The sequence below is a fragment of the Mixophyes fleayi genome, chromosome 10 (genome assembly GCF_038048845.1).
Source record: "Mixophyes fleayi isolate aMixFle1 chromosome 10, aMixFle1.hap1, whole genome shotgun sequence".
NCBI classification, from domain to species: domain Eukaryota; kingdom Metazoa; phylum Chordata; class Amphibia; order Anura; family Limnodynastidae; genus Mixophyes; species Mixophyes fleayi.
In genome coordinates this window covers 17,180,154-17,206,722 of record NC_134411.1, presented here as the reverse complement: position 1 = coordinate 17,206,722, position 26,569 = coordinate 17,180,154, and the positions used below count along the sequence as shown (strand labels likewise).

Here is a 26,569-nt window from a genome sequence, read left to right as displayed (position 1 = left end):
ATATTGTTTTGACGTGAAATAAACTAAGTTCTCATTATTATATTGGCTTAGACATCAATTTAATCTAGACGCACTATTTTTTTTTTTTAAATATATGTATTGTATTACTCAAATAAGTGACTTAACCTTGGTCTAAGCCTATTCCCCTGGGAGTTGTATCCGAAGCCTACATACATTACAAAGCCACTACATTCAAACCACTGGCATGTGAAGTGAATAACATTGATTATCTCATTACAATGGCACCTGTCAAGGGGTGGGATATATTAGGTAGCAAGTGAACAGTCAGTTCTTCAAATTGATGTGTTGGAAGCCTGAAAAATGGGCTCTGAGTCCGAGTATCTCCAAAACAGCAGGTCATGTGGGATGTTCCCGGTAGGAAGTGGGTAGTACCTGACAAATGTGGTCCAAGCAAAGACAACAGGTAACCGGTAACAGGGTCATAGGCTGCCAAGGCTCATTGGTGCACATGGGGAGCGATGGCTAGCACGTCTGTGATTCTGGTCCAATCACACAGAAGAGCTATTGTAGCACAATTTGATGCAAAAATTAATGCTCTCTATGATACAATGCACTGTGTGTTCTGAGTGCCTGTGCCGATCCCTTGTCCACTACCAAATGCGCCTATAATGGGCATGTGCGCACCAGATCTGAATCATGGAGCAGTGGAAGGTGGCCTGGTATGATGAATCAAGTTTTCCTTTACATCATGTGGATGACCAGGTGTGTGCACGTCATTTACCTGGGGAAGAGATGGCAGCAGGATGTACTATGGTAAGAAAGCATGCTGACTGAGGCATTACGATACTCTGAGCAATTTTGACGTAGGGGCCCAGCAATACTGCTTTAACGCTCAGGGGGTCTCCTCTGAGCATAGGCAGCCGATGCATGCGCCTCTCAGAAGAGAACTCTGCCCTTTTCAGAGCAATGTGGTAGCCTGGGGCTTGCACCAGTGTTGCCAGGCCCACCCTCACCTGCAGGCCCCGTAGTGGTTGCATTTACAGTAGTGCAGTCACTGATCAGGGTAATATCTATTATACTGAAGAGCTCCAAACCACCCAATAATCATCACCATTTATTTTTATAGTACCACTGATTCTGCAGTGCTGTACAGAGAACTCATTGACTTCAGTCCCTGCCCCATTGGAGCTTACAGTCTAAACTGCCTAACACACACACAGACACACACACACACACACAGATGCTGGAGATACCTTGAGAGAGTCCATGGAGTTTCTGATGGACCATGGTGGTACCAGGGCTCCATGTATAAAAATGGGAAATTAGATTAATTATTGCATGGTTGATTTGGCATTTTAGATCAGTTAGAATAAGTCAACAAAACAATAATGCACTAGTGTTTTTATTAGCAAACTCATTAATAATCACTAACCTGTATTACACCGTGATTTAACAATTTAAAAAAATATTCAGGTCCTGATTTCACATACAACATAATGCCCATAATAGTTTGTTTAAAAATTCAAGCCATTGTTTGGAGCATTTATTCAAGATGAGGAGATAACAATGCATGAAAATTTCACCACTCAGTTTGCGTGTGTAATCAGGGACTTTGCAGTGTAAAAACAAGATATATATGGAGTGTTCAACCTCTTGAAAGACAGACATCCATATGGGTAAATGTAAGCTAGTTTCCAAGGGTCTAAACTGTAAACAGGAAAACTTTGCAAATTTTTTTAATATGGCAAAAAAACACTATAAAATGACATATGCTGACACCTTAATTTGCAATCAAAGACTGATGTCCACCTCCAGTTTCCCCAGGCACTTTAGAAATTTTACACCCAGTGATTAATAAGAATTGTTCATACTCCCATTCTCAGACACTCTTCAATTATGGCCATACTGCCATCTAGTGGCAACTAAGAGGTAATTTGTAAGTACAATACATTGTCAGGGTTATCCTGGTAAATAAATATGCTCCCCTTTGGTGAATACTGAAAAAAGGATTACATAACATACTAAAAGGACAACTACCGCAAAATTTAAATTAAAAAAAAAAAAAGGTTTTGAACAAAAATATATTTTCATAGCATAATTCGCTTTAGAATTTGGGCTACTAATTAATATTGCTTTACTTTTGAGATATTAAACCAGTGGTGACCAACCTGATTTTGAGAGCATTCCATATTCCCCCTGACTCCTCTAATGATGAAGTTGAACCATGTTCACATTATTGTTATGACCACAGTATGTTCAACATAGGTAAATCTTATGTGAACCAGGGTATGTTGATATTTTAAATGACAATTAAAGCATTATTACATTTTATAGTGAATTGTTCTAAAAGTAAAATAGGACTAGTATTTTTATAAGTTAATTTTACATTTTGTTCTTGCATTCAGTTGATGTTGGCTTTGATATAAAATTCTGCTATTCCGATGCCGTAACATTACAGATGTCTTCTAGCGCACGGCTACCAGATTGATGAGATCGCATCTGCATGCAGTGCAATCTCACAGCAATGGCTCCTTATAACACTTTTCTATTGAATCTCCCTCACGGGCTACAGATACAGGCAAAGTACTGGCAGGTCACCAGTTGAGAACCAGCATTTTAAAAAAAATGGCCATACTTCGAGATATTTTTAAAGATTATATTAGTTTTTACATTTTGCTACAGTTGTCCTTTAAGTATTTGAGAGTAACTATATTGTTATTGCTTATTTTGGGTCATTATTGTCATAAACACGGGACAGCTTAAACGCTACTCCTGAGTTGCACTGGGAGAATAACTTATTTGCACCAGTATAAAGAATTGTCTTTTTGTAACTGAAGGAATTTGGAGAGTATTACAAAGCAGTCACAGGTACAAAGCTGAAATAACTGTGGCACATGCTTGCAGTGATTGTAACATGCTTTTGGCTCATTCAGATGAGGAGCTTAGTAATGTTGACCTCACCTAGAGTTCTCAAGAAAGCACTGAGAAAATGCAGTAAACTTGGGGATCATTTAACACTGGCTGTCGTGCTCACATACTTTGTACACACATCTGGTTTTAAAAGCTAACCAATTAGTTTTGATAATCAGCAGAACTTTGAATAGGGGTAAAAATCAGCGCCGTAGAGGGCTGCAACTGATTGGTTGATAGGGCCTCATAACCAATCAGATGCTGCCCTCTACAGCACTGAATACTCCCCTTCTTCAAAGTGCTCCCAGCCAAGCTCTATCAATACCAGCAGTTAGTGGGCATATTCAATTAGCAGTGGACTGCGTCCAGAACAGTCCAAAGGCACTCCGCGGTGATGTAACAACATAGATTTCTCTCCGCCCCCCTCCCAGAGCGTGCGAGGAGCAATCTGCATTGTTGAGGTACCGTAGTACCTGCAAATGTGCACAGCCACGTCTAATTTTATATGCCCCACAGGTAGATGTAGAAACGCTATAAGGCACTTCTTGAACAACTTGCTCATGTTTTTGTGCCACATCTCACACAATATTTTTCAGAGCTTTAGTCAAAATTCAAATGAGCGGAAAAATACTTGACCACAGCTCTGAATGAGTCCTTAGTGTTTACTAATCATGTCAGCAGAATGTTATTCAGTCAGCATGGGCTGCAGCAGTCACTGAATCATACATAAACAGGCACTTATTATGAGGTGCATGTACCTTATGGTGTAGACGGTGGTAGTCAGCATATCGATGCCGACTACCCCGGCAAGACTTACCCAGACTTCTTCACACCGAACGGCTCCTTCCCGACTAGGCTGCAGGACGACTGATGTGACAACCGACTGCAAGGCGTCGCGATGAATGAAGCCGTCGAGACTTGATGTCACTGGCCACCGCAAAGCTTTTATCAGTGCTGTTAAGGGGGTAAGTATGCAGCCATGGACAATGTTCTTTGGAAAGCTTTGTACATTGTCCATGCTCGCATACTTACATTGCCCCCTTAACAGCACCGATAACGGCGGCGTGGTGGCCAGTGATGTCATCAAGTCTCGCCGGCTTCTTCATTCATCGCGACGCCTTACAGTCAGTTGTCACACCAGTCGTCCTGGAGCCTGGTCGGGAAGGAGCCGTTCGGTGTGAAGACGTTGGGGTAAGTCTTGTCGGAATAATCACCATCACTATTCCGTACCCCACCCGGTGTAGAATATAGCCATATATATTTTGGATGATTTCTAAATATTTCAAGACAATTCTCCCCACTTCTACTAACTGGAAGAATACTAATAGGTCACACATAAAGGCACTGGCGGGATCAGTAGTGGTGGCTATCGGTAGAACCATGGCACTTATAAGTGGCAATATTCAACATTCTAAATATACAACTACATTAGATAATCTCCTGTAAATCATACTACTATAATTGGAGAACAGTGATGCCATTATTACATTAATCATTATGTGTCAATCTTGTCTACACACTAGTCAATGCAGTTATTTATAAGGAGATCGCCTTAGGCTTGTGACATTTCTTCACAGAACTAGGTGACCTGTAATATCCTTAGAATGTACAATGGAACAAACATCATTGACCTATTCAGTATTTGTTTCACAACTCGCACATCTCACGCTATACCGGCTCGGAACTATCTTAAAAGAATCAACCATTGTTGGCATTACAATTTAATGTAATCATAATCAGCTATATTGATAGTTTTTATACAACCTTACATTTCTGTTTTAGATATTAAGATAGTGTTGTACCTGGATTTATGTGAATATATGGTAACTGTTGTGGGATATTATAACTAGATATGGCCTATATGTCCTAAAGTATCATTTTGAACAAAGTGGACATTTACATTTAAGGCTACATCCAGCTGGACCTTTTCGCCCCCTTAAAACTCTATCCCTGAGCACGGAAAACAAGGCAGTGATCATTTTCTACACCTGTATCGGGCATTTTCTAAACCAAAATGATCTCGGAACTTTCAGCTTGTCTTTCCTAAATGAACGGTATGGAGTTTTAGGAGCATATTAAGAGAATCCCTGAAACATCAAATATGCTTAAAAACCCATCCATGTGAACAAATCCCAACAAGAAAATATAATGAAGAATTTGCTTTTTTGAAATGCAACCTTAATTAACAATAGACTTGACCTAAGAGTAAAATGTGTGTTTACAGTTTTCAAATTTTGACTGAGCTGTTTAAGTTTCCTTTCTGCTATAGGGTTAGGATTGTGAACCGGTTAAATCATATTAAAAACATATGAGACTTAACCATGATCAATGAGCAGAAGACATTTTCAAGAGCAGTAATCGCTTTCCAGAAGCATATTTGACAAAATGCTGTCATTTCCATCCGTAGTGTAATTATTTGATAGGTAAAGCCATTTTCACCAGATACATTTACTCTACAACTTTGAAAGTTTCTAATAAAAATAATGTTGTTATTTCAGCAAAATGACAATGTAATTTTTCCCCAATACTGTACATTTCAATCTTAGTCCAAAAGTCCATCGTAGATCTGAACAATTGAAAAATCAACTTAAAAACTCTATTTTAATATATTTAAAAATCAAGGTCGTTGTTCAGTTGATACATATCCAGCAAGACCCCAGTGATTTATGCTCCCATATCCCACTCCGCTACAATCTCTCTACAATAAAGGATTGTTACATCATCGGTGTGGGATGCGTCTGATATTTTCTGTTACGTTTATATATCGCTCCATAATTTCTTCCTTCCACTAATAATCCGTCAATTAACCTTTGCAGGGTCTGCAGAAAATGGTCTAGAAGCCCTTTACAGTATTATACTATTACACACTTGTAGGCTTTGCCTATTCAGTCTAATAACATCATTAATTTAATTTAATTTTTTTTGTTTCCACTTTAAAAATGCAGTCATTAAAATAATGAATATCTGCATTGAATACAGTAGTTAACCAATCTGTAGGGTAACGAGTTCCAAAATATTCCCAATTCTGTCTATTCATCAAGATATGTTATCTTGGATTCGCCCCGGCACATTGAGCTGCTCGTACGTGGGGAGAGTGTTCTTAGAAAGATGGTTCTCGTTGTTCAAGGAGTTGCTCCGATGCGGGGACCGGCTTGTTGTCTGACCTCCCGGCTGGTTGCTAACAAGATGGTGAAGCATGTCCGTTATAAGATTCAGCTTATGATCCATCTGGGTCACCTGAAAAGCCAAAACAATACTGGTCAGTGTAGGTGTCCATCAGAATGAGCTCACGGTGTTGCAGTAAGTAGATGGATATTACCAACTGACCAAAATGTGCACTAAGAATTAGATCTTATACAGCAGTATTACAGAGTCTACAAACAGGATGCGGTCACATCCTCCAGCACTGGTCTTTTAATGTCAGCAATCACACTGTATACATTTTCAACCCCTCCCCACAATGGAAGTGTCAGCATGCAAAACACTGGAAAAAAAACAGATCCTCCTTCTAGAGAAGAACTCCTTAATAAAATGTGGTATTTGGCATCCATGGAAAAAATATCTATTTAAATAAAACAATCTTACTTAAATTTGGTATGATTGGTTTCTATTCAATAACCCCTCTGATTTAAATACATAATATAACTACAATCAAGACATACTGACCTTCTTTATGGAAACCAAAAGTTCATTTTTATATTACCTTACATTCCTATATTAATACCCACTGGCCACCGGGGACCCCAGGTTAAATCCCAGACCCCCTCCCCCCCCACACACACACACCTTTCCCTTCTCTTTTTTCCCTCCTACTCCTAGTTAATAAATCCAAATATCATAGCACATCTATACGTTTCATTGAGATTCTTTGTTTATATAAATTTGTGTAAATTTATAATCTCCTTGTATTATATGATTATTCTATGTGAAAGGAATTCATTTTGATGTTCAATTAATCATTGTCTAATTTATTGACACCTAATGTCAATAATAAGTCATTGTATATTAAACAATATTTTAATTGAAACTTTAAAAAGAAAAAATGAAGTGTCGACATTTAGCTTGCCAACATTTTCATGTCGACAGGCTAAATGTCGACATTTCTAGTGTCTACATTTAGTACCCAACCCAATAAAACACTGTTTCTTACCTTGTCTTCTACACGGTTTAGTCTTGATCCAATTGTATTGTTGCCACGATCTTTCACTTTATCTGGAAAGATCAGGAAAAAGCTAAACTAAACCAGCAGTTGATATTAATCTTCCAAAATTAGCATAAACATCCCATTTCATATTCCCTGATGTATACAAAACCCACAAATGAATTAATCTCTCCTCCCATTTCTTTCAAAGTGCTCCAGATCAATTATTGATAACTGTAATATCACTAGGATATAAGTAATTCTTTTCACGGCATGAATTGTGCCAATTCCAAGCGCTGCTGAATATATCATGTAATATAGCACTTCATCAGTCCCCTCCTTTGCTCAATACCCTTCTTCTTTGTAGCACACATTAAGGGTTGCAGAATTTATTAACCTAAACCTTGAATCCATTCTAGTCCTTTTCCAATCGCTCTCTCTGCACAGACTGAGTACTTTTCCATGTGAGTGCTGAGATAACAGCCTAGACGTTTCTCTAGCCGCAAGTAACGGTACTATAGTCCGCACTACTTGCCTTTACTACCAGGAGGACATTTCCCCAGGACCAGGTCAACCACTGATCACCAACAAAAGCACAGTTATTAGCGGGTTTTATGCATTATATCCCTGCATCATCATTTATTGTTATCTGTGCTGTCTCACGTTGATTGTTTTTAATTTGGCTTCATTGTGAGACAGTCAACGACTATTTACTGTATACAATTAGATACATTTGTGCACAAATAATCACTTAAAACAACAATATAATAAAGCACCATTCCCAGGTAGGATGACATAAAAATCACCCTACATACTGCTCCCCCTCATTGGACCCCGGTAGCTGCTTCAATTGGGTCACACCGCCACTCAATTGTTTCTTACTGACCCTCCTCCCAGTTCAGCAGTCATTTTAGACTGGTTAACAACAACTCCCACAGCCAACTGGGATTGCAGACTTACATACGAGTTGGAATAAGTAGAGTTTGTTATCATTCTCTATCAAACCCATTCCCGTTGTCAGCATTACATTTGTGTATTATTCACAAAGTTAAATGAACTACGCATGTCAATCTCAGGGTTTACCTGATCCAGAGAGAAAGAGAGAAGGCTTCCCCAATGACTGGTCAAGCCTATAGAGAGAAGTAAAATAAATAAACATTAATAAATACATAATCACAAATATATAAGCACCACGTTCACCTGTCCTGGGCAGTATACAGTGCGGGTACTACACATTCATGAGAAAGGAATTCAGCCAGGCTGTAATACCTTATCATTGCCTGGGAATTTGGCACATGCTCAGTGTGTTGTATGGAGATAGAAAAGTGAGATAGGTTCTTTAGCTCGAGGGCAGTCCTCACTAATGATCTGTCTAATGTCTTAGGCAAAGTTGCTGCATTACAACCACCACCAGCATTTATATGAGCAAAAATTTGTTTAAGAAAAAAAAAAGCCCTACCCATGATAAACCCAAACCCAGAACTTGGATAAGCCTGGCCCTCCTGTCACATGTATTTCTGCCCTCAGGAACACAAGTGGACAGACAGTTCACCGATTTCCACCAGATCAGCGCACTCATTTCCTGACATAATATGTGCTGCTGTGAGCATTCTGAATGACTGGCTACAGTCTAGTTTATATTTATTTTATTTTTCATGATTGATTTTCCTTAACAGGTGTTAAAAAACAACACAATTTGAAAACACTTTGCTGAAAGGTGACTTATGTAACAAATCAAAGCAGGAATGCAGATCATATCTGCTGAACAATACACTCTGTTCATAAGAAATAGAAAACAAGCACAGCACCTTCTCTGAAGCTCCTTGATTCTGACCATCAGGTTAAGATGACCTTGTGAATATTGTTCAATCACATCACGCACATCATAGGGCTTTCTTGCTTGCTGCAAATATAAGGGGAGGGGGTGAGGAAACATACAGTGTGGCAAATGCTATGTGGACTATGATTAAGTTGCCCAGCCAGGTCTAATAGTAAAGATACAATGCCTCTATGGAGCTATATCATAAGCCACAAGAAGGATTGGCAAGTGGTTATAAGATCCCTAAACATAAAATACAAGTTGCATGATATAAAAGAACTAATAATAACATTAATATATACATGTAAATGTTCTAATACCTTGAAAGAAAATTAGATTTTTTACATCCTATTTATATCTTCCGTTCATCTCAGTCCGGGGTGTCACAATAAAGGAGAAGCAGCTATGGGGCTCCAAGGTGACACAAGGTCAAGATTACCTATCAATTAAACCACTCGCACAAGGATATACTTTTTCATTTGTTTATTGGTCAAAGTGATCCAACATTAAATGTCTTTGTAAAAGTATGTGACCCTATGCTTTCAGTAACTGGTCGGACCCCTTTGAACAGCAATGCTATAAACATTTGATTGATCAGCCCCTCAGCTTGGCAGCATTTTGGCCCATTACTCCTTACAGAACTGCTTCAACTCATGGATGTTGGTGAGCTTTCTTGCTTCTGGTCCTGTCAAAACATTTGGGGGTAAATGTATCAAGCGGAGAGTTTTCCGGCGGGTTTGAACAGTGGAGATGTTGCCTATAGCAACCAATCAGATTCTAGTTGTCATTTTGTAGAATGTACTAAATAAATGATAGCTAGAATCTGATTGGTTTTCAAACCCGCCGGAAAACTCTCAGCTTGATCCATTTACCCACTGAACTGGATTAAAATCTAGGCTTTGTCTTGGCCATTCCAAAACAAAAAATTCTTCTGCTTCAACTATTTTTATTGTGGACTGACTTCTGTGTTTGGGTCACAGTTCTGCAGCAAAGCTCACCTTCATTCTGTTGAGCTCCAGACCCCAGACAGATACCCTGCCATTCTCCGGTAGAAATTGCTGGTACAATCCAGAAGTCACAGTTCCATCAATGATAGCAAGCCAAAATGATCCCGTGATAGCAAAAAAGTCCCAAACCATGTTACTGCCACCACCGATTTTGACAGCTGGAATGAGGTACTTATATTGGAATGCAAGGTTTGGTTTTCTCCAAACATAATGTTTCCCATTTAAGCCAAAATTTTCTAATTTAGACTCCTCCATCCGCAGAACATTCTTCCAGTAGTCCTCTAGTTCATCCAGGTGCTCTTTAGCAAACTTTAAACAGGCAGGACAGTGCCTCTTTTAGAGTAGTGCCTTCCACTCGTATCTTCCCACTATTCTTGTTCAGTGTTTGTCCGATGGTGGATTCATGAATATTGACATTAGCCAGTGCATGAGAGGCCAGCATTGTCTTTAACGTTACCCTGTATTCTTTGTGAGCTCTGAGAATATTCTATGCTTTGCTCTTGGAGTGATTTTTGTTGGATGACCATCTTTGGGTTGAGTAACACTGGTGTTGAACTTTCTTCATTTTTATACACTATCTGCCTAATAGTGGATTGGTGAAGTCCAAATACTTTAGAAATTATTTTGTACCAACCTGATGAGCAAAGATTTTTGAGGACCCCAGGGTTGGGCTACCCAAGCTCACACTTGATTACCCTATTGATCGACACTTCTGACTTATCCCCTTAAGTGAACGGATAATCCTATAGCTATCCTATATCCTATATATCATACTTTCGTCGACTAAAAAAAAATTAATGTTGGATCATTTTTATAAATGAATGAAAAAGTATGGTTTTGTGTATTATGCAATTTATTGGGTTTTCTATCTACTTTTTTAACTTCTGTGAAGCTATTTAAGGTCACACTTACGCATAAATTCAGAAAATTCTAAAGGGTTCACAAACTTTTTAGCACCACTGTATATTTATAAAATGTAATTAATATATTTTATAGAAGCCAACTTGTATTTTAGTTTTAGTGATCCTGTAAGATACCAGAAAAGATTGCAAGCTCAAGTAAGCGCTGCCTACAATAAACAAACAAACATAATGTGACCATTGCTGTATAAAATTGTATGTTCTATAAATAACACTAATCATGTACTACAGACTGCCCAAGCTTCATGCAATGTCTGCCCATTTTCAATAAATGGGCAGTCCTTATGGACATGGCCACCTAAAATATACACCTATCCCAGAATATTTAATATATATTTTTAGATAATTTATTTTGTAAAATACACTTGTATTGTTGCATTTCTTTTCCCAAATATGTCAGATACTGTAAAATGAACACACCTGGAACCTTTTCTTTGCCACAAAGTATTGCATCCTGCGAATAACTTTTATTGCTGCTCGATGATGTTCTCGTAGCCTGCCACAAAACACAACGTTAGAAATGGGGATTCATCCAATATATAATAACCGCTGGTTAAAATTACACTGTAACATAAAAAGGTTCTTACTCAGAGATGTGAGTTATTGGGGTCAGCAAAGTGTCCGCTTCCGTGTCAACATCGTCTGTGAAACTGTTTGTTCTGATAAAAGGTCCAGAACCGATATCCAACAGCCCAAAGCTCTTTTTTGTTACTGTAGGGACAGACACATAAGAGCATATTCACTATACTGTTCTTGAACAGATAACACTTTAAATGGATTTTCCACCTTCAATTCACATTATTTATTTATTTTCCACCCAAGGGAAGAGATCTACACCAAAAACAAATATGAAGAGATTTAAGTGGCTTTAAAATGAACGAGCCATTTAAATGGCTGTACAGCCGATGAATCAAAGCACATCTACAGCCAATTGATTTTTACTTTAAGTCAATAAAGTTTCCAAAGGAAAAAAAAAAGAAGACCTAATTGAGAGTAAAAACACAAACATTAAGCAAACACTCCATGTATAGAGAAGAAATAGAAGCTGATAAACAGATGCAACAATAAAAACAATATGATCGTGGTCATGCCTTGTTTGAAAAATATATGCAGGTGATTAGATTTTTGACTTAAAACAGAAGTACTACCATTGATGGGAATTCTGCAAAGATTGCGTTTGTTGTGAACAGCTTCCACAAGTGACTGGTGGCGTTGTTGGCTGACAATAAGTACACCCAGAAGGCATGTAGCTGCCCATGGAGAGCAAAGATTTTGGTGGAGCATAAAGAGGTTTATTTTATCTGTATAGATCGCAATATTTAGGTAACTGATGTTATATAATGAATGCTAAGAAACAGTTTTGTCTTTGAAGATAACCAAAAAAAAACACGTTCATGAAATAATCTTGATTTTATACAAGTCATCTCAATAATATTATTACCTGTATTCTCGTATCCTTCCACTGAATAGCTGTCATTTTTTCTGTCGTCTGCAACATGGTCGTATGTGATATGTGGAATGTTTAACATTTTCTCTGTAGAACCCTCTTCTTTCTCTGTGCGGATTTTCCTTCTCTTAACCTAAAAACATTTTCAGAGTTACATATTTAATAACTATTGTTACAATTGTTCCTAAATTAGACAAGTTGGCAACAAGGCAATATCAGTCCAGACATGCACAGCGGAAGCAGATGTGTTATGGACTTAATGCAGTTTATCAATTCGCCGTAATCCGATGACCTCCATCCAATAGGTGCACCTTAAAAGGATTATTTTAATAAAACAAATTAAATATTCTATGAACAACTTATAGCAGAGGTACCCAAGCTCAGTTCTCAAGAGCTACCAACAGTCTCTATTTTGTTTTTCTAGTTTTTTGTTTGTTTGTTTTTTAAAAAATGGAACACTCTGAATGTCAACCACATTTCTAAAATGGGATTATTGGTTAATGTGGACCTACTTCACCAGCAATATACCTTACTAAATAGTTTTCACCTATTGCCTTAGCAACAGAGAGAGATAATTGATTTATTTTTACTGCAATGCCCCATTCTATGGAGTAAGACTTTAGAGTTGAACATTTAGCTAGAAGTCCATATTTTTCCCAACGGAGGTGTAAATTGTTCACTGCTCAGCTTTCCAGGAGGTGAATAGTAATTATCTCTTTTCTAAACAGGGCCCCAACATTCCAGAATCCGGCCAAGCAGCTATTGAGCTTAAGACACCAGCACCAGGTAGTCAAAGCTGCAAGAAAAGGCAGGAGTGCAGCACAGACAGTGGCGGATCCAGGGTGGGGGGATTGGGGATCGCCCCCCCCTAGCAGGGGCTTGCTGCCGGCGGCTGCACACTCTGCAGGTCCGTTAGGCAGTGATAATGTGCTGCCCGGCTGCTCTGATTGTGTTTTAAACACAATCAGAGCAGCGGGACAGCACATTATCACTGCCTAACGGACCTGCACATACTGTGCAGCCGCCGGCAGCCTTAGAAGTTAGAAAGGGGGCGGGGCTTAAATCGCCCCCTCCTATATCGCCCGGGGTAGAAAAAATTTCTAGATCCGCCCCTGAGCACAGAGTTGGAGGATTGCTCTTGTAGAGGGCTAGGTAGGTCCCCACTGCAGGATGGATATGCCTCCCTGGCGGTGAACCACTACAGAGAGGCAGCATATCTACTTCCACCAAGATGTAGGGCAGGAGGGGAGAGAGATAGGGCACTAAAATATCTAGTTATAGCTCTGTACATAAAAGATAGACATCAGCAGAGAGCTATATTAGATTAATGACCCAGGCTGAGTGCGCAGGTCTGCAGTCTAATGCATAAAGCATGCTCAGAGAGCCACGCCCATTTCCGGTGTCCATGAATTAGGACAGCCGCTCCAAAGTAGGGTGTATTTGGAGAATATTATAGAATAAAACGTTATACTGTACCATTACAGTTTTCTTGGGTTTCGGACTAGGGGACACAATGTGCTGATTCCGCGGTGCCTTCCTGATGTAGATTTTCCATGTTGCAGAATCTGGGTTTTCCGCCGCATAACACCTCCATGCTGTCTGGAACACAGAGGACACGAATTACAAGGCAGGATAGATAAGGGGAGAGGTACAGCTACATGTACGATTAATAATGACTGTGCCTGCAATGAGGAAAACTACGGCAATTGCCTCAGTAGAGGTTGTGAGGCAGCAGAATGCAGAGTTAGTTAACAAAATACTGATTTCTCTTGCTGCATCAACGTATGTGAGAGATTCACATTTATTAACATTTCTATGAGGAACATAATAATAGTAAGGTAGTGTATAAATGTTCAAAGACCTACTGTAGAGTGTGGGATTATAGATATATAAGAAATAATCCAGCATTCTCCAGCTCTTATCCTTACTATTGCAAACCTAGATCTATCTAGCAACATGAAAGTATGAAGTATTAGTTCATAATTTGATCAAAGTATTTAACCTCGCCACCCAATCTAAGAATAGCACAGACTTTTTAAAAAAAAATTCTGTCAGTATAAACATAGAGTATATTAAACTGAATGCCGTACCGAGGATGGATGCAAAGAAAGTGGACGTTTATCCACCCCCCTTTTTAATAAACTCATCTCACATAAGTAGTCATACATTACTAGATCATGCCTGAAGCTTTGCTGGCCTCACTGTACTTGCTCTGCTTTTCCAATCCTTTGCAGGAGGCAGTGCGAGTGCCTCCAGAATGACCGTGGCCTAGCAATAATCTGGGAGTGGTTTGTGTGAATCTGGGTGCGGTTTGGATGGACCATGAGAGAGGACTGTGTGTCTAACAAGAAACCTGTGAAACGCTTCAATGCAATTAGTAAGGATGGATAATATATGGTTGGGTAAGAATCATAGGCGATCGTGTTATATTATAGCTAAATATAATGGATTTTAATTTATATAAAATATATTACTGTATACCTAACAGTCCAGCTGCCAGGGGGTGGGTACAGATTACTGGGGCCTGGTAATCCATTTAAAGTAGCCAGGTAATTTTGTTTTCCATTTTTTTTTTTATTATTGCCCCCCCCCCCCCCCCCGAATCAGATGGCACGCCCACAAGGGAGAGGGGGGAAGCGAGCCAATAGCTGCTCCCAGTCCCTGGACAGTGTGTGATATCACACTGTCCAACAGCCAGCAGAGCAAGTTAAGGAGTTCTAAATCTCGCGAGAGTAAGGCTCACCCTACAGGACTATGATGTCAGCAGCACCAGCACAACATAGGTATGTACATTGGGCTGGGGTGGGGGGGTCCAAAATGTGTCTGGAGAGGGATGGTCAGAATGTGCCTGCAGGAGGGGGGGTGCGATAACTTTTAGGTTTTATTATTATGTATGTATTATATACTGCATGAACTGTGTTATATATGGTGTTCACCTATTGCTTAGTTTTTCTTATTCCATGTACCTATACATTTTACAAACCGGTCCGAAAATTCCAGGATCCATTCAAGAATCCAGTACCTGGTGTGTAACCTCCAACAACAGGCAGGGCCGGATTAAGGGAATGGAGGCCCCTGGGCTAAGGGGGCCTCCATTCCCCCGTGAGGGCCCCCCCCCCTCCTGCACTTACCTCCTTCTCCGGCGCGATGTACTCTCTTTTTACTGAGGAGATCTCGTGAGAGTTCGACTCACGAGATCTCCTCAGTAAGGAGACTACAGCGCGCCGGAGAAGGACTGCAGGGAAAGTGCTCAGCAGCACTGATCGCGCCGGGGGCGCCCCCGACCGATCAATACTGCTGCTGAGCACTTTCAAGGGCCCCCTGGATGCCATAGGCCCCTGGGCTGTAGCCCAGTTAGCCCTATGGTTAATCTGGCCCTGACAACAGGTAAGTGAGAGCAACACAGTTTTAATATATAATATGACATGTCTAAGACGCCCCATGTTGACCACCCCTAAAACATTGTTTTCACGCCCCTTTGGGACAGCACACAACCCTTTTACTGCTCATCTATGGAGGGAGTGGAGGGAAAAATGTTGCTGCACGGGGCCCCAAATGCCTCTTGGTAGGTTGGGTACGTGTTAACGGGAACAAGAACTCCGACAGGCTTCACACCTACACCAAAATTCCGATTGCATCAAAAAACGAATCCAATATAAAGAGACTTACCTGAAAACCGAAGATCCAGCTTTTCGACGGCAGCGCATGAGGACAGGCAATCATTCCGAAGAGGCAGCTTTCCGGCACTTCACTTTCACCTGAAAGTACCGTCGGAAAGCTGGATCTTCTGTTTTCAGGTAAGTCTCTTTATATTGGATTTGTTTTTTGCTGCAATCGTAATTTTGGTGTAGGTGTGAAGCCTGTCTGGGTTCTCGTCACCGATAAGACGATTACCACCGCTCTTGGAAGCCCTGTATATGGCAATCTATATTTTACTGTTCCTGTGCATGCTCCTAAGAGCAGAGCAGGGGCATCGGGATGATGGGCCAGAATCTTTAGACTCACCCCCAAAATCTGCTATAGGACTCGGAAATGCGTGTTCTGCACCCGAGTTGTAGTAAACAATGATGAGGAGACGCCAAGAAGGAAGGATTCACTTGACATGAAGTATAGGTTAGTACTTTCAAAAGGAAACTTGAGTGGTTTTATATTCCCTAATGGAAAATTAGGACAAATCAGGACAACATCTCCAGTCCAGCAAGAAAGTGCCTCTTTCTTGTGAGGCCACACCCATTTGGACCACGTGAAGTAAGGACTGGCCCACAAGAAATTGGGACTTTTAAAAGGTTTAATGACAATTTCTTGCACAACACTAATAGCTAAAAATCTATGAATGGTCAGAAATGTGTTGGCTAATATGTGACAGGCAATCACACATAGGGATGAAAGTACTTGTGGAAAAATCAGGAGTATTGTTCCATTTTGATTGTAATTTTTTTAAAATAAATCCTAGCAAGTGAGCATGTCCTAATATTTTCTAGAATGAGAATTTTTTTTGCGCTTCGCTTTAACTGATGTATTTAAGATTATTTTTAATGTCAAAACAGTACCGCACTGGGGCTCAAAGATGGTCTTGTTCTATGCAGGGCCACTGAAAACTGTCTACATTTAAACTCTGTCTGAACACACATTTAGCAACGTTCAATGCTAACTAGTAAAAGGAAGGCTGCGAGAGTCTACAGGGTCCAGCGTGACCCGCGAGAGCTAATTCTGCTACCTGAATAAGAGACGCGGCGGCTGGTATTTGACGGTTAAAGTGCTTCTGTCTCTGCTTCTGCTGTACTTTTAAGGCAAAACCAGAGCCAAGGATTCCCTGTAAAAGGAAATAGATAAAATGATAAACAACTAGACAGTTAAACATCCCTGAAACAAATGACTAACAGGATGTATAGGTAAATGTTTATAGCACTATTAGAATATGTTATGTTAAAAGTCCACTTTAATATAGCACAGAGATAAAAAGAAAAACACATCAGGTGGTGTTTTAAAGAATATCATACATCATTGATGACTATATGGAGAAGTAGGTTCCTACCGCTGGTAATGCGAAGAATGAAATGGCGAAGACTGAGAAGCAGGATGCTATTGTTTTCCCAATCCACGTCTGGGGAACCTTATCTCCATATCCAATGGTTGTAACTGTGACCTAGGGGCAAAAGGTAGGTGTGTTTCAGGATATATGTAAAAGGACACAGACAGGAAGTCAATTACATAGAGCACTGCACATGCCCCCCAAAACATCTTGGTTTTGCACAGATAAGCCTGCTTGATTTCCCATCAGGGGCAGGCTGGGCCGGGGGGCAGGGGGGCATCAGTCCCCCGGGCCGCTCAGTTTAACCACTGTTAGGGCCGGCCGCCCAGCCAAGGGATGAACTATTACCTAATTATTAACGGCGGGCGCATCACATGACACGCAATGGGGCCGTGTCAGCGCACAGTCGGGCGCATCACATGACACGCGATGCGGCCCCCTGTGTGCCCCCCGGGCTGAAACTTGCCAGCCCGCGCCTGTCTACCATGATACATCACAGCGCATGTCTACTCTCCTCGCTAGAGAAATTACAAGTGTGCCTAGGTGTGCAGAGGATGTAAAAATAGAAGGGAAAGCTTCTACCACTTTAGGACAACCCTTTCATTAATTAAAACGTTTCAGTTTTTCTCATAAGATACAGCTTCTCTTTAGTCTCATTTAAGGCTTAAATTAATCATGAGAGTAAGTTTACAATGGGACCCCTCTGCACAGTGAAACACCCCTAACAATAAGCTCTATACACCCTTTTAAATCCTTTCAATAATTTTCCTCCATAAAATTAAATCTTAATTTTCACTGCTCAGGCAACAGTAGATGCATCTGTGTGCCTACTCTCTACTTCTCCAAGGAACACGCTCGCACCAACCAATTAAATCACTGCAAACTTCTGCCCTTTGCCAAAGTGCATATGTTTACGGATTTCCAAGAGTCCTCGGTGCATTTGCACATAATCGAGGTGCACAGCTGGATCAATTTAATAACTGGGCACATGGGGCCTGAGCTACATGCAAAACAGCACTATTTGCGTATGATCAAGGATGCATCTGTACACGTCCGTATTTTGAGTAGCACACATCTTAAGATAGGTGCAGCCTTAAATCTAGGGTATAGGTGTATCTGGAGCAAAGATGTGACCATCATCATTATCAACTCTAAAATTTGCACCTGATTAAAATAAATGTGTTTCAAAATCCATGTAACCCAACATACGACGCATCTGAAAGGGGCACGCTCAACTTACGTCCGCACACACGAACTGTGCTGCACGTCCTGATCAACCGATCCAAGGGCAAGATACATACAACCAAATACTGACGCAAGTTGTAGTACAGTGCATACATTTTTCATCAGCTCATTGTTATGTCATGCAAATGTACTTAAGTACAACTCTAAATAAGGCCTATAGTGCATTAGAAATATTTAACATTACAATGAAAGGAGAAATATAAAATACAGGCAGGGGACAGCTAAAAGGGCAACCTACTCTGTTCTTGCTTACCATTAAATTCAACAAAAAGGCACCAGTGCAAAATATGAGACCTTTAGGGGTCATGGACCAATGATAAATACAAGTACATTGACTGTAAGAGAAATATATATATATATATATATATATATATATATATATATATATATATATATATATATATATATATATATATATAATATATATATATATTATATATATATATATATATATATATATATATATATATATATATAGTTTTGATAGTTTGCAAGACGACTTTTCATACTGGACCAACTTTTATTTTTTATTTAACTTCAATACAATTGAGGTATTTTATTGGAAATTGGATGTTGTAACTTACTGCCACTGGGCCCATAACAATGACACAGGTCAATTTTCCAGGTGTGAAAAGTCAATATCCCATTTTTTCTTCAATACATTTTGGTTAACAAACAGCTAAATTAAATAAGGGATCCTTGCAAATTCCTATATCACTGTTACAAAAGGTGCTAAAACTGGGTTACCGTTGCTCATTTCGCTAAAAGAGCCCATTAGGACTGCCTAGGATCCTGGCCTATAAGCTAAGGGATCCTACTGTACCCTTGGCACATCAAGATAAAGGGAGTGGATGCCATGCAAGATTACGGTTTCCTGCATAATAAATCATCGGGTACTAGGTGTACTTACGACTCCCCACCACAGAGCATCAGCATAGCTCCCAAACTGGTATTCTCCAGACTCATCGATCGCATCTTTTTCAGCAAGATACACGAAATAAGAAGAGAAGATCAAGCCCAGGAATCCAATGTACAGTGTTGTTATCAGTTCCTTGAAGATAGAACACAAATAAGGATAAATAAATAATACAAAATTAAATATATAATTATTTGATTTCAAGATAATTACAAAATATGCTAAATATGTTCAATTGTGACACATTCAATAAAATATAACACAATGTAACACACATTTTTGTATGCATCACCTCATAAAAGGATTTGTATTAACCTAATGGAGGAGAATTGGAAGACAGAATGAGGACATGTAGAAGTAAAAGTTGGAAAAAGGTAGGAGAAAGGAGTGTAGGGAATAGGAGTGTGTCACTTGTTTACCTGGAGGCAATTATTTATAAAACCTTGCTTAGGAGGAGCCCGTCCTCCTCTAAGGGTCAGCATAATGTAAGGGATTATCTAAAGAGTGATCAGTAAGCCAAACAGTACAGATGACTCTTCTATTTATTGACTCCATGGGCTAGATTTACTGAACTGCGGGTTTGAAAAAGTGGATATGTTGCCTATAGCAACCAGATTCTAATTATCATTTAGTACATTCTACAAAATGACAGTTAGAATTTGACTGGTTGCTATAGGCAACATATCCACTTTTTCAAACCCACAGTTTAGTAAATATACCCCCATGATTTGAGGAATAAGTAAACCATGGATCCCATATTTAGGTAAATCTATCCGCTTTATAGTGTAGAGAAAATGTGATCTTCTCCAAAGCAGCAAAAAAATAGATTCTGCTCTAAACAGCTTGAATCGGAGGCGGTAAAGCCTACTATCAAAATTCTGCAATCATTCAATTTGCTGCATGCAAGACACAAAGTGCTAATTTATCAGAGCATCTGCTAAGAACAGAAACAGTTAAATATCTGTTCGGAACCTGGTCAGTTCTATTATGTCTATCTGTAGAACTTCGACCAAAAAATGTTGAATTTATCTAGAGATTTCCAGTAGAAATCTTGCGACATGTCTACCAAACATGATAGAAGTCCCCTCATTGAATACAACCCTGCCACCAAACGGGATATTATTTTGAAGTGACAGTTACTTGTCTTAAGCTATCCTAATGCCAGCATCTCTGTTCTGCCTGATCACCTATAACCGAATGCTTAGGGCCAAATTACACAGGTCCAGTCTTTGTGCAATCAGTACACATGACAAGTTCTAAAAAGTAAAGAGGCGATTTTCTGTGGCCTGTGTTGTCAACATAGGATGATGGGTTTCATTAATCTGACAGTCTTCCTGTGAAAAAAATTGATACATTAAGAATATTTGTGATTACTTAAAATTATTGTTTGGGTTGGCATGTGTGGCTAGTTTACTTGAAAAAAATTTAATTTGCTTACCAAATCTGGATTTCTGTGCTAGCTTTAGAAGTTTGTTGGGTTTCTTTTTAAACTTAGTAAACAGATTAATGGGCAGAGCTGCAGCCTTTCGGAATGTTTACTAGGCTCCAGGTGCCCATACACAAGCCAATTTGGCCACTGCGCCCAACTGCCCAAATGGTTCGCTCTGGGTCAAATTTGGTCACACATGTACGCAGCCATACAGAGCTTGGGCTGATCAACAGGCAACATGACTCACTATTAATTTGGGCCCAAACATGTTGGTTTGTTTGAAATGGACTAGGTGGTGGTCAAAAATCACAGAACAGAAATTAATATGACATACCTGTCTGTGTATGAAAACCACTGATCCAAGTAATCTCCATGTGCCACCTTGTCGGTCAACATGTAACATTCGGAGGATCTGGAGAAATCGGATTCCCCTGCCAGACAATACCAGTTTAATGGACATGTGACCTTCATGAGACAATGAGCCTTACTGACATCTAACATATACTCTAAACATTAAAGCAACAAAAAAGTAAAAGTAGTTAAATACACACATATTATATATATATCAGATTTAGAGTGATGCATGTTGTAGAGCGATGCTTGTTGTAGAGCAATTTCCACTAATTACATCATTGATACATTTTGAGTCATTCAATACATTGTCATGCAAATATCGCTGGTTCCTCTACTATTCATGCTGAAATGTAGAAGTGCTAGGCACATCCCCTTCTTACAGTGTCCAAATTGCAAATATTGGAATATATAGGAAAGACCAGAACACAAAGAAATTAGCAACCAACACAACAGAAGTAGTACTAGGGAACTGGTTGATACCAATAAACCTGGTCATTGTTCCCAGGGATATATCTATAAAACCGGGAATGATCCCAGAAATCAGAGACTGATGGCAACCAGAGACAAGTGAAATAAATCAACGTTTTTAATTGGTCAGATTTCACCAATTTGTTTTGTTTTTTCAGGCAACTCTCAAAATTAATTATGAGGTTGCACATAAAGATTCCCATTTATTTATTTATTATGATTTAGCATTCTTCCGACACCTATTAAAAACAGTTTGCAAAAATAACCACACAAAGCTGGCTCTGACAGTAACTACTGGACAACCTGTGACTTTTTTCCCCACAAATTAGACTGAGGAACTTCGATGAGAAAAAAAAGTCTTGTGGCTTTCAGCATTTATCAAATGCATTTTTCTACTCATCATATTCTTAATCGTTCATTAAAAAATGTGTACAGACAAAGACTTACCTTATTGCTGAGGTTGCAAAAACTTGTCCATTTGATCCCACGCAAAGGACTATAACGGAAGCGACAACTACAATTAAATCTGCAACAAGAAAACATAATCTAATCAATTAAAACAGCTTGAATACCTAGTATGGTCAATAAACTGAATAAGCACTTTCTATCTAAAGTTGGCTACACAGACATCAATTATTTTCTTTTTTGTTTCCAAACAATTTCATTCCTGTCCAATCATTCAAGTACAATAAACGTAAATATGTTACCATCAAATGTGTTTATAAAAGTAATCTTTGTTTTTAACCAGATGATATGCAAATAGCTAGTTATTGCAGAAACAATTTTTTTGCAATTCATGCGCAATTTAGGACAGTTATGGTATCATAATAAATCGCATTGATACAAATACAATATGGACTTCAATAGGCTTCAATCCATTCACTTTTGATGAACATGTTTTCATCTAGAATTATCAGATTATTGATCAGTTTGGCCATCTACACTTGATTGTACTGAATGGTTATCCCTGACCCGTAAAAAAATCATCATACTGAAGGTTTAGATTGTGTTGTGTGCGGTCAGCTTAAAAAAATAAATGTACCCAAAATTTGGTATTGGGTGCTGTCCCATAAGTTATCATCACACAATATTACTTACCCGGGGTCCGGCATTGCACCAGATTTGTTGGGTCCTCTAAGGTCTGCCGTGGTCCTCTGATGCTCTCCTCAATGACCACAACCTCTCAGCAGAAGCTAAGGGAGCATCACTGGACCACAACAAATACTGAGTGACCCTCTGAATTGGCGGTACAATAGACTGTAGCCAAGTAATATTCCCTCATTATATTTAAAACTGATAATTAGTCATTAAATGTGTGCTGGATACATCTGAGCCCCACGTACCTATAACAGAAATAGGTTTCCTAGCAAAGCGAAGCCTTCCCCATACCCCGACATATTTGCTTCGACATCCTGCAGACCACAATCGGATAACATATTCTGTTCCAAAAAATACCACCAACACAATTTCCTGTAAAGACAAATATAAAAATATGTTATAAAAACTATACATTAAAAGTCCATAAACATGAAGTGAAATTACTTTAAGCACATTTAAATATTATGTGAAACTAGAACAGGTTTGCTTTAGAAATTGCCAAGTATATGAGAAAAATATTAGACTGCTGCGAACTCATCACCATAGTCGCGGACTAGAGTTCCCAGACTTCAGTGGCATCTCACATGTACGTAAAGCACCACTAAATAAACCTAACATACAAGTTGCCTTACACAAAGAAGCTAAAATTACATTCACAGATGAATATATATTTTGAGGGGAATGTAGTGTATATTTCTCCCAGACTCCCCTACTGGTTTTAAAGCTCCAATACAAACTGGGCAGAAGGAACTAATTACTTACTGAAACTGGACATAAGGATTTTTGTTTTTAAGTCTCATTTTTGCTTATCCCACGTGGAAAATCTCTTTCCTACAATCACAAATCAATAAAACTAGCTATGACCTATAGATCTGTGAGCAGAGCCCTCTTACCTCTGTCTGTATTACCCAGTATGTGTTTGTCCCCAATTGTAAAGCCCTACGGAATTTGTTGGCACTATATAAAATGTTGATGATGACCTAGTTAACATTAACTGGTGGGCTCTCCCTATATTTTTTTGTATGTTCCATAAACCCCCAGGTGACAATGATCCTGTCGTATTTATTCCCACACAAAATGTAAAGGTTCCCAAACCTAGTCAGAAATTAAGATATTTCATATTATATTAACATATCTTGTGCAGGCGAGTGTAAACAATTGGTCTATGTTATCAGCAATGGAAGGCTGTGGAGACACTTGCTGCAGCATCATTCAATAGCATTACTGGATTTACCTGGATTATCTTTGTGTATGTTTAAAGAGCTTATCAGAAACAAAACCTGTATTTAATTTCTTTAAGAACCTAGGCTTACATTTTTTTGTTGCCCTAAGCAACATTATTTGACTGTCCCAATCCCCTGTTCCCCAGTGCTGCAGCTCTCTACAGAACCAGCTTCCTATGCATCTTCTTTGTATAAAATAATTACATGCACTTAATTTAGCCCAAACTAAGTCTATGGTTAGTGTTTTAAATGAGTAAGTAAATAAAGGATTGTTAATATTGTGTCTGGATCCACTTCCCCTTATACAAACATGGGAAGAAATAACTTATTGTATACATTTATATTACTGGCACAGTGAACCTTGTGTATATTACTGTAAATGCAGTTAACAAATCAAGAGACTGACATTTCTGAGACAGGCACAGCATATAGCATGTTGATTGAGTATCCTGGTCTGAGTCCAGATAGAGGTGGTGGCGTCACCTTGACCACTACATTCTTGTGCTGAAGGAGTGGCCATAAAACTAAAGGGGGGGGGGTTGTCAACCTGCATTATGAATGGTAAACCAAACCTGTGTAAGGAATATAGAGAGGAGAAGCCAATCCTCATGACTAGACCAGAGATGAATTCAACTGCACGAGGGGAAAGTTCTTGTTCATTGGCCCAGTCAAATCATCCTCCGTGAGACTACCCCCTCTCCAGATTGGCCACACTAATCACATCAACCAATAGGATTGGTCCAGTATTTCAAGTACCTATTTGTGACTTTATGGCAGCGATAGAACCATTTTTAGGCTCTATATAATGAGCACATGTTGTATATGTGTCTTGTCTGTGTGTATCATCCCGAATGGTAAACCAAACCTGTGTAAGGAATATGGAGAGGAGAGGCCAATCCTCATGACTAGACCAGAGATAAATTCAACTGCACATGAGGGGAAAGTTCTTGTTCCAGTCAAATCATCCTCCGTGATGTGTAACAGCTCTTAAGAGCGACTATTGAGCAATACATACTACTATTCTTAAGATCATACTCTATTCATTTAAGACACATATCTGCTAAAATCCTGTCATCTACCGAAAAAAAAAAAAGTTAACACTCTAATCCATCCAATAGGAGGGGTCAGTAACAGCAGGTTACTGATGGCAAGAGGTATTTTAAAATGCATTAGATGCCGTTCTTACAAGAAATGGTATCCTTAGCTATAATTAGTAAAGTATATAATGAGAGTGACTGATCTAGGGAATTTATTTGATTGTCAATTTTGGAGTCAGCAAGGAAAAAAAAAAAATTAGGGTCACTTAACCATGTTGTGCGTTACTGTACTTTGTTACATATCTGCGATCGATTATCTAGTGCAATAGGCAGGTCAGCACCCCATCCTTATTGCATTGGGTACCCGCCCCCACTGCTTACCTTAGCAGGCAGGAGATGTGAGTGGCAGCCGCTTCACATGTAAGAAGCTGCTGGCTGCTTCTCCTTCGTGTCAGGCTATTGCTCTGTTTGGGGACACCCCAATAGCATTAAACACAACCTCTAACCATTGACAATTGCCTAGGTTTGCCAAATAGTAGTGCCAGCCATGGGAATATGATGTCGACAGCATTTATAACCAATGGAATAGGGTGTTGAAACTGCTGAATCAACTGAAACTGTATCACTGGTCAGCAATAATGTCTCCTCCCAGATGTAATCTGTGTGTTCTTTTTTCTGGGACAGTTCACCAGTGTAACTGGTCTTTGTTTGAATACCCCAAGCTATCCACATTTTGGAGGGATAGTCCTGCTTTCCATATCCAACAAAAGTGATGTGCTCTGCAATTGAGGATCTATCTTCGTAATTTGAAGGTGTAACTTGGGTGGATTGAGGCATGACTTGGACGGATGAGGTGGGACTGAAAATTTTCACATTTCCAAGGCTCAAAAGGTCTGAGGTATTTGCCAGTAAAATTCCTTTACAGAAGCACAGAGCTTCCATTCTCTCTCGCTCTAAGTTTGTCTGTGCTTTCATTTTTTGCAGCAGATCATCCCAGCGTATTTGAAAAGGGTAATCTATTCAACCTTCTTCAATAGAGCTCTATGGAATCAACACAGTACTAATTGAGTACCGCAGTACTAATCGAGTACCGCAGTACTAATCGAGTACCGCAGTACTAATCGAGTACCGCAGTACTAATCGAGTACCGCAGTACTAATCGAGTACCGCAGTACTCCAGAAGCGTGAAACACAGCATGATTGGCGTCCCAGCTTCAGCTAATGGGGGACTCTATTTACTACATGTGGCGGGCAAGTTATATAAAGCGGACTGTCTGAAACGTCCCCTTTAAGTTTCTTACAATAGGTGAGCCAAATATGCAGCAATATGACCCAATGTAAATAAACCTTTACCTAGTCCGTGAATACAAAAATACAAGTTCATGTTACGCTCAATAGATTTGTTGTTTTACATTTTTCTGTGCCAAAGAAAACATTCACGTATAAGAACAATGAATTCCAGTAATGGATTATGATGGGTAACAATGAAAATAAGTGTGAGAGTCTCTCAGCGTTTCTTCACAACAGCATTGCAGCAACTCCCAAACCTCCCACAGTAAGAA

At 39.4% G+C, this 26,569-nt stretch overlaps 1 protein-coding gene across 2 annotated transcripts in view; it reads right to left on the bottom strand.

Annotated features, from left to right (window-relative positions):
• Positions 1–1,347: 1,347 nt before the first annotated feature.
• The window catches only part of KCNQ1 (potassium voltage-gated channel subfamily Q member 1), a 101,858-nt gene continuing 76,636 nt past the window's right edge, over positions 1,348–26,569 (bottom strand). For both annotated transcript variants that reach the window (XM_075187999.1, XM_075188000.1), the window contains 14 exons: positions 22,993–23,119; positions 22,097–22,175; positions 21,162–21,258; positions 19,393–19,533; positions 17,241–17,351; positions 16,923–17,018; positions 13,682–13,804; positions 12,200–12,338; positions 11,346–11,469; positions 11,179–11,254; positions 8,821–8,915; positions 8,096–8,142; positions 7,022–7,083; positions 1,348–6,108 (listed from right to left, as the gene is read on the bottom strand). In XM_075187999.1, coding sequence (XP_075044100.1) covers positions 5,908–6,108; positions 7,022–7,083; positions 8,096–8,142; positions 8,821–8,915; positions 11,179–11,254; positions 11,346–11,469; positions 12,200–12,338; positions 13,682–13,804; positions 16,923–17,018; positions 17,241–17,351; positions 19,393–19,533; positions 21,162–21,258; positions 22,097–22,175; positions 22,993–23,119 — 1,518 coding nt within the window. In that variant the 3' untranslated portion in view covers positions 1,348–5,907. The remainder of the gene's footprint in view (positions 6,109–7,021; positions 7,084–8,095; positions 8,143–8,820; positions 8,916–11,178; positions 11,255–11,345; positions 11,470–12,199; positions 12,339–13,681; positions 13,805–16,922; positions 17,019–17,240; positions 17,352–19,392; positions 19,534–21,161; positions 21,259–22,096; positions 22,176–22,992; positions 23,120–26,569) is intronic.